Here is a 10,000-nt window from a genome sequence, read left to right on the forward strand (position 1 = left end):
AAGATGAGATTAAATACTACAAGGTATTTTTCTCAGACACTCTGCTGATTATGTCATCAAATGTCTTATCAATATAACGATAACGATATTCCTAATCACTGCTTGGCGCTGATGCTATTTTTATTCCAACCAGGTGGCATACTAGTGTAACTCATCCACTGATATTGACTGTTTCTTAGTAAAGCTATGGCTTTGAATCTACTCAGGGTCATCTCTCTTTGGTATTTCCCATTGAAGAAAGCCAAAGAGAGCTAGAAATGCATCTCAGACCGAAAATGGTTGGTTGGCTTATACATCAAGACAACTTTGCAGCAGGATTTGGAAAAATAGAGATGATGTTTGAATGTTTACACTATATACACCAACTTGAATGCAAGAAAATATGGTAAAGCAAATTATCTGAGACCTATAAAAACTTGCCAGTAGCTAATTTTCAACAGATGTAGTGGATAAGGTCACAGAAAGCAGACTAACATCGTGACATCCCAAGAAATAAATGAAAAGTGAATATTGCAGTTTTTATGTATTTTTAATCCTTTAGCATTCAGATCACTCTGTCAAATGTGATGCCTACTTATTCACATTGTTTTGATGATGTGATTGTTTATTTTTAGAATGATGTTGTAGGGTATATGTGAGAAGTTGGATCTGACCAGTCTGAATATAAACTGAGAATATTTGGGTCGGATCTGGCCAATTTAAATGCTAAAGAGTTAAAATGGCACTAAAATGGTTAAAATAGTTCTTCCTTAATGTAATTACTAAATATACATACTTTTGAAGCATTTGGTCTCTGACTTTCTTGTCATCTTGGATTGGAGACTGGAAATGTAAATATTTCTGCAAGAACACAAAAGAAGATAGATTTTTTTTGTTCATTTTTGTTTTGATTAACGCAACAATAACAATGATTTCAAATTTTGGCACGAGGCCAGCAAGTTCAGGAGGGGAGGGCTAAGTTGATTACATCAACCCCAGTATGCAACTGGTACTTATTTTATCAACCCTGAATGGATGGAAAGCAAAGTCTACCTCAGCAGAATTTAAATTCAGAACGTAAAAACAGATGCATTTTGTCCTGCACAGTTATGGGACTGCCAGCTTGTTGGCATTAACAAAACAACAGCAATGATGATGATGTTGATGTTGATAATAATAATAATAATAACAAGTGCCCTGATGTTGTACCAGGCAGTGGCTCTCATGGCTTCTGATCTTAATTGATTGGAAGTGTTATCAAGTACATTGTTTTGTCTTGCTATAAAAAGATGGGCTACAGCAAATATTCTGCTCAATACCACAGATTTGCTTGTCAGTTGTTTGACCTTAACCAGTTGAGCATGTCCCTTGGTGGCTGACGATATGTGCATCTCTGATCACGAGCAGAAGTAGTGGGGGAGCATCATAGCCATGTGTTGAGAGGAATTCTTTGGGGTTTAGATAATTCACCTTTGGAAACATGGGTGTTTCATTCAACATCCTTAAACAACTCTTATTCAGGGACCTTTTGAGCGAGATGGGCAACTCGACCAGAAGAAAATTCTAACTGGGCCCCACCTGCAAGGTCATACACTGTTTATCTTGATATGAATTACCATGTTGTGCACATATGGTTGTGTTGCATGTGCCTGGTGTACCCTTATCAGACAGGTAGTCATGATGGGTATAATGGGCTTTGTATATTTGTACCCCAGTGTCACTTTGATGGTATGCACTGCTCTCTCACTCAATAATAATAATAATAATAATAATAATAATAATAATAATAATAATAATAATAATAATAATAACAATAATGATAATAATAATAATAATAATAATAATAATAATAATAATAATAATAATAATAATAATAATCCTTTCTATTATAGGCACTGAAATTTTAGGAGAGGAGGGGGCTAATTCATTACATTGACCCCAGTGTTCCCATCTCAGGGGGAAATATATATGCATCAGAATCTGGGGAAACTGGCCTTATGAACGTATGGCTCAGGAAGGACCTTTGATCCCTTTTTTCATTTATTTTATTGACTTCCGCCTTTCATTGAATGATTAATGGCAAAGCCAACTGCAGCTGGATTCACTCTCAGAAAATGTAAAGGAAAGAAAATATTAGAACAATAACCTAAAAAAAGACAAAAGTACAAAGAAAATCTTACTTTCTCATTATTTGAAACAATACTTTCTCCTGATTCATGACGATCGAGTATCAACTGAGTTGCTTCATCCATGTCTCCACTTGCCAGACTGAGGCAATGGAAGGCTTCAAGGTGACATGCCGCAGGGAAAATCTCCAACAATCGATGGACTTTTTCATCAAAGATGCCTTCCACTTTATCTGATGGCTGAGAGAAAGACACACACAAACACAAATATTGAAAGAAGAACAAGAGAGAAACAGAGGGTGAGAGAAAGATCTTAAGCAGATATACAAGACATGTAATAGTAAATTACCCAATATGTCGTTACCTGTGTGTGTGTGTGTGTGTGTGTGTGTGTGTAGACATGAACATGTGTGTCTGCCTTCAGCACTATATCATCCACTGTCAGAACAGCTGTTCCCGAACATCTGCAGCCAATCAACCTGTTTCACTGGCCTTTAGCACCAGCTTCAGGACATAAAATAGATGTGAAAGACACCAAGAAAACTAATGGTACCAGCTGTGTATATGCGTGCGTGCTTGTGTGTGTGTATACATATATACACGAACACACACATATATGTTTTAAATTTCCTGTTTGCTCTTTTCAAATCACTTAAGCCTGACCCTAACCCCTAACCTTAACCCTAATAAAGGGTTAGGGTTAGGGTTATCTTTATTTTCTCTTGTTATGATATATTTCATGATCAGGATTGAAATGTTTACATTAATTATGTTACCTACGTTATTAATTAGCTTTGGTATCCAGTGAGACAAAGCCTCTACATAGTCATTTAATCTGCTAGACAACTATATCCCTCTCAAATCTCACTCTGCTGTCTTAAAAAATGAAAGATGCATCGGACAATATAATATTATTATCGTCGTCGTCGCCGTCGTCGTCGCCGCCACCACCACCACCACCACCACCACCAGAATTTAGTATGTAAATGTAGTCTAATGCATGGTCAGACAGTTGTATGTAGTTTTGTATAAAGTGCAATATAAAAGTATAACATCAAAGTGTAGTATGTAAGTGTGGCTGAAAAGTGTTACATGAAGTGTTGTAAGAGAATGTAGTGTGTAAGTGTAGTATAAGTGTAGTATGAAAGTATATTAGAATATAGGTAGTATGAATTGCAGTGTAGAAGTGCAGTTGGAAACTGCTGTATGTAAGTATAGTATGCTGTGTAGCTTGGAAGTGTAGTATCAAGTAAAGTATGGAAGTATGGTAGGAAAGTGTTGTATGAAGTATTACATGTAAGTGTAGCATAAAATGTAGTATGAAAGTATTGCGTCAAAAGGTAGTGTAAAGTGCAGTGTGACAGTGTGGTTGGAAAGTGTAATATGCAAGTGTTGTATAATGTTTAGTTTGAAAGTGTAGCATGAAAAATGGAGAATGATTAAAACAAACAGGTGAATAAAAATAAAACAGCAATTACTTTTAGCTATAAACGGAAAGAATTTTAGTAAAAAAAAACCTAATATTTTAAAATTTATTTTCAGCGTTTTAAAACTGAGAATCATATCATGGAATATTGGAGAAAAGGCTGAAATCAATTAATTTTGAGAGGTCAAAGGAAGAGAAGCGAGGAAATAAGGAAAAGAAAATGACAAGAAGAAAGGAATAAAAAAAAAAAAAAAATCGAAAAAAAATCGTGTGTGGTGGAGGTGGTGGTCGTGGGAAGAAGTAAGAGGAGTGAAAGAGAAAATGAATAAAAGAAGAAGAAAATAAAAATAATCTTGTTTGACATAAAAGAAAAATGAAATAAGAAAAGAAGAGAAAAAGATTAATATAATATGCAGCTTAAAGTGAGAAAGTCATCGATATGGGGGGGGGGGGAATGGTAGAAAAAGAGGAGGTAATCCTAAAGAATAGTGTTCTGATCTTTGAGAGAGAGAGAGAGAGAGAGAAAGAGAGAGAGAGAGAGAGAGAGAGAAAGAGAGAGAGAGAGAGAGAGAGAGAGAGAGATAGAGAGAGAGAGAGAGAGAGAGAGTGAGAAAGAAGGAAAGCAATATATAAATTTAAGTGATGCAACAAGGAGTAATTTAATGGCTAGCAACAACTGACAGACAAACAGACAAAACATTAAATAAACTAAGTGTGACTGTGTCTCAGCAGAAGATGGCGCTGAGGTGAGCAACAGTGTTAATGGAGATCTATCGACAAAAGGTGTTAGCTGTTGATGGATTTTAATGTTCACTGGTAAAGATGATATAGAAGAGAGTTTATCATTCAGAAGAATAATCTGTTTTAACTGCACCAGACATTGCAATAAAAACAGTGAAAAACACAGGAAACTGCTTTTCCACAAATTGATTTAAGAGCTTTAGATGTTGTCACTGGGTATTTTTATAATGATTGTTACAACGAAAAGAAAAACAAAAAAAAAAACAAAAAAAAAAACAAATAAATAAAAAAAAAGAGGGAAGGCTATCTTTAGAAAACGGATGGATAGAGTTTGGATATGTAAATATATATATATATATTATAAAAAGGAAAGTCTAAGGATTAAGATTCTAATATAAAATGAAGGGTCCACTAATACCAAGTGAATGGAATTTAGTTTATGGAAACTGTACAAAAGCCTGTCTCACACACACACACACACATACAAGCATGGATACATAGCAAAGAAGTTAACTTTCCAACATGTGATTTCAGGTGGACAAGTGTCTTCTATGATAGCCTTGGGTCAACAAAAGCCTTGGTAAAAGAATTTAGTAGACAGAAAGGAAGCCTATCTATCTATGCATGCATGAATGAATGTGTATATGTACACATATGTGTGCATGTGCGTGAGTGTGTCTGTATTTGTTTAAATTTGTGCTCCAGGGCAGCAAACAGTCATTAAAATTGGTGTTGTCACTTTTTCCAACAACTTGGCTGCTTGCTTCTCATCTTCATAGACTTGTAAAATAAGAGACTCCTTACTTGAAAAACCAGTCAGAGTCACCCCCCCCCCCCCCCAAAAGGGTATCTAATTTTAAAATGCCTTAAAAACACGTTTCTCAAATCTATGCAAGCATGGAAGAATGGGCAGAAAATGACCAACTGAGCAATAATGATGATTATAATGATTTCCAATTTTGGCACAAGGCCAGCAATTTTAGGGCAGAGGGTAAGAGTCAATTACACCAACCCCAGTGCTCAACTGATACTTCCTTTATCAACCCTAAAGGGATGAAAGGCAATACTGACCTATCTGCAGGAACACAACACACTACCCAGTCCTGGGATTGAACTCACAATCTAGTGATTGTAGGTGCAACACCCTAACCACTAGGCCACGTGCCTTCAACACCCCCCCCCCCACCACCACAAACATATATACATACACATATGCACACACACACATACACACAAGCATATATACACACATACACAAACATACATACACACACACATATATATTTCACTATCACTATCGTCACCATTTTGATGTCCACTTTTCCATGCTTGCATGGGGGGCGGGGGTCAACAGAGTTTATTGACGTAGATTTACTTCAGTGAGATGCTCTTCCTGTCACCAACCCTCACCTGTTTCCAAGCAAGGTAGTATTTCCCCATGGCCAAGCACAGTTTTGTTAAAGATAGGAAACGAATGACACTGCTTGTATAGCAGTGACACTCATTCACAGCTACCACACGAAGTCAAGACAAAAGACTTACATAAATATGTGTGCATGTATGTCTACGATTGCATTGAGTTGTGTCCCTTTATGTCCACTAAAAAGGCCAACTTAGCCCATTTCATGAATAGTGACTGATGAAACAAGTACCAGACTGAAATAAGTATGGTGGGGGTGGGGATCAATATGATTGACTAAAACCATTTTCCAGAGTTACACCAGCATGGCCGCAGACCAAAAACTGAAACCAGTAAACGAATAATAGACAACAAAGAAGTTAAAACCTTGGAATAAAGATGTGAATATAGGCGTAAAAAATATTGTAAGAATACAATACTCGAAGACTATATTATTTGAAACCCAGTGCTGTGTAAGATGGAAACATAAAAGATAAATTTTAGTATCTAATCAATACATGATCAATACTTACTACTCTGATCAATATTAATGTTTTGACTTCTTTTTTCTAATATTTTTGTATTGCTAATAAATCAAGATTTTAGAATAGTTTTTTGACATAAGCCATGTGATGTCATATCATGTGATAGCAGTATCTATGATATGTCAACACTTGTGACAAGACTGCCTTCCAAGACATGGTTATATGTTGAGACAGTGACATGTCCCTTACATAATCAGGCTACATTTGCAAATGGCTGTGTTCCAATGTCCGACTACATTAGCAATAATGTTATGGTCTAATGTCTTACAACATTTATGATATGGCTACGTTCCAATGTCTGACTTGTATTCATGATATGATTTGTATTCCATGGTCAGGTTATATTCGCAGTAGGGTTATATTCTATAGTCTGGCTGCATTTGTAATATGGATTTGCACCATTGTCTGGTTACATTCACTCTATTGTCATGTAGCATGGTCTGGCTACATTCAGGATGTGGTTATTTGGCATGGTCTGTCTCCACTCATAATATGGCTATGTTCCATGTTCTGGCTACATTCGTGATGAGGCTAGGCTCCTTGGTTTAGCTTCATTGATATGGTTATGCTCCATGGTTTGGCTACATTCATGATATAGCTACATTCCATAGTCAGGTTACATTCAAAATATGATTATGTAACAAGGTTTGGTTACATTTCTCATGTGGTTACATTACATTCCATGGCCTGCCATGGTCTGGCTACATTCATGACATGCTTTTATCCAATTATCTGGCTACATTCAGAGATTTACACTATAACCTGGCTAGTGGAGCAACGAGGATCCTTAGAGCTTGGGGACAAAGATGCTTCTGTTGGCCCCACCAAACTTAATTAACAAGCATAGAAGGCCAAAAAATATTTTCTGCCCCTTTGATAACCGAACCCAAAGGGGGACACGATTGGTGTTGCTCATCTTTCCCTTGTTACACTTCTTAGATGTTTGGTTGGAACTACTGATATTAGCAAAAAATGGAATATAAGTAAAATAAAAATTAAAAGAAAAAAAAAATCATTCCCATTTGTAGATAAAAATTACAAGCGTACAGTTTTACATGCACATCTTCATACACAACAGAAGTGTCTACACACCCACTCACACACATGTATGTATGTGTGAGTGTGTGCGTGTGTGGCATGTGTGTGTATGTAAATATATGTATGTATATGTATATATGTGTGTGTGTGTGTGTATATATGTATGTACACATGTTATATATAAATATGTATTATATGTATGTTTATATATATATATATATATATATATATATGATGATGATGATGATGATGATATATAAATATATCTTCACGGTAGTGCACCAGCATGGCCGCAGCCACTTGGCTGAAACCCATAAATAAATAAATAAAATATATTAGATAGATAGATGGATAGATAGATAGATATAGATATATATGTATTATATATATATATATATATATATATATATATATATATATATACACACACACACACTCACACATGAATATATGAATGTATATGTATGTGTGTGTAAGTGTGTCTGCATATGTATGTATGTGAGTATGTGTGTGTGTGTGTGTGTGTGTGTGTGTGTGTGTGTGTGTATACATATAAAATATACAGAATTTAACAAGGCAAGATTCTTTCCATTAAAAAATGAGAGAAAGAGAAAGGGTAAGAGAGAGAGAGAGAGAGAGAGAGAGAGATAAAGAAAGAGACAGTATGCAAAAAAGCAAAAATGTGGGGAGACAGAAAAAGCTATGACAGAAAAAAAAAATAATAAAACACCCTCAAAAAAATGAAAAAATGAAAAAATGAAAAAAAAAAGTAAACAAAGAAATTGAAGAATTTTTGGATGAGAAATCAGAAAGTCTCTAAGAAACATTGAAATGAGACTTACAGAAGAATTACTCTTTAAACATTCAGTTCTGTTATTGATTTTGCTAGATGTTGGTTTTAGTGAATCTTTCTCTTGCAATGAACGGACGGGATGTACAGGAGAAGTAGGTAGACAAGGTGAACTGTGGCAATCAGCTGAAAGAATAAAAAACAAAAGAGAAAAAAAAAAGAAAGGAAGATGATTGAATAGACACGCACAGATATGCATACATATATATATATATATATATATACATACATGGTTAGACAGGTATTTCATGGTGTATATTGATATGTGATGTATATAGATAGATAGATGTGATTATATGTATGCATGTACAGATACATGTGTATATTTGTGTGTGTGTGTGTGTATGTGTGTGTGTGTGTGTGTGGGTACATGTGTATGTGTGTATATATACACACATACTCTCTCTTTTACTCTTTTACTTGTTTCAGTCATTTTACTGCGGCCATGCTGGAGCACCGCCTTTAGTCGAGCAAATCGACCCTAGGACTATTCTTTGTAAGCCTAGAACTTATTCTATTGGTCTCTTTTGCCGAACCGCTAAGTTACGGGGACGTAAACACACCAGCATCGGTTGGGGGGACAAACACAGACACACACACACATATATATACACATACATATATACGACGGGTTTCTCTTCAGGTGGGTCTTAATGTAATGTGCATAGCGATACAATGAAATATTTATAAATTCTATCCATGGATTATTATTATTATTATTGTTACTATATTTATCCTATCTTATGTTGGCACAGCTTGGCACAATCCCATAAAACTGCTATTTCAAGTTAGGGAGCTGTAATATAACAGGAGATTTTATATGCATACACAAAAATGTTCCCTGTAAATGAACTTAAAGGATATAATATATATATTAGTCCAGCCTTTGCCAGCATGGAAAACAAACATCCATCACAACAGAATTAAGATCATGAAAACCAAGGTGCCATGTAAAAAGCACCCAGTACACTCAGTAGAGTGGTTGGCATTAGGAAGGGCATCCAGCAAAAACAAGCCATGGAACCTGGTGCAGCCCCTGGCCTTGACAGTTCCTGTCAAGCTGTCCAACACATGCCAGCATGGAAAACAGATGTTAAATGGAACCAAATTTTGCTCATAAGTGATTGGCCAACTCAAGGTATCTGGCTGCAAAAAATCTGCCTCAACAAATTCTATCTGACCTATGCTAGCATTGAAAAGTAGGCATTAAATAATGATGATGATGAAGAGGATGGTGTTACAATGCATAGATGTCATTAAGTGTTTTATTACCATATTTTTATCGAAGCACGCTGCTTTTTTTTTTTTTTTTTCCAATTAATTTTCAGAATAATGAAGAATTTAATGAAATAACTTCGTCATTACTAAGATAGTGTTTGGAATATAATTTAACATGGAATGTTAGTATAAAGTGTTAATTTAAATCCCTTTTAAAACGAGGAATTTGTATTGTAGAACAAAGGGTAGTTTCAGTTGGGTTGGCATCAAAAGGATCGAAGAGAAAAAAAACAACTCCCACCCCAAATAAAAGCAAACAAGAACAACAACAACAGCAAAAAGAACAAGAGGTGAAATAAAGATGAATTACATGAGCTCTGTGTATTACAGTTAGAGTCTGCGGATATTGCATGTGAAAGTTTGAACATCCATTCAATAACTTCAGCACTAAAAGACAAGAAGAAGAAGATGGTAAATTATGGAATTGACAATATATATCATTATGGAGTTTAAGAAAAATAGCAATAAAAAGAAAACAATAAACAAATGTACAAATAAATAAATATGAAAACAAATACACAATAACAACAAGTATTCGCAAGTCAATGCATGACTATCTATGCAGTCACTGAAAATGTTGGAAATACCAACCAAATTTCACTCAAAATCACACTTTAC

The 10,000-nt window shown here is 35.3% G+C and overlaps 1 protein-coding gene across 1 annotated transcript in view; it reads right to left on the bottom strand.

Annotated features, from left to right (window-relative positions):
- LOC106870821 (CUE domain-containing protein 2-B) overlaps nt 1-10,000 on the bottom strand; it is a 65,729-nt gene that overhangs the window by 5,254 nt on the left and 50,475 nt on the right. The window contains exons 4-7 of the mRNA XM_014917043.3: nt 9,693-9,769; nt 8,097-8,230; nt 2,160-2,345; nt 776-840 (exon numbers count right to left, since the gene is read on the bottom strand). Coding sequence (XP_014772529.1) covers nt 776-840; nt 2,160-2,345; nt 8,097-8,230; nt 9,693-9,769 — 462 coding nt within the window. The remainder of the gene's footprint in view (nt 1-775; nt 841-2,159; nt 2,346-8,096; nt 8,231-9,692; nt 9,770-10,000) is intronic.

The sequence above is a fragment of the Octopus bimaculoides genome, chromosome 15 (genome assembly GCF_046866305.1).
Source record: "Octopus bimaculoides isolate indiv1 chromosome 15, ASM4686630v1, whole genome shotgun sequence".
Taxonomy (NCBI): domain Eukaryota; kingdom Metazoa; phylum Mollusca; class Cephalopoda; order Octopoda; family Octopodidae; genus Octopus; species Octopus bimaculoides.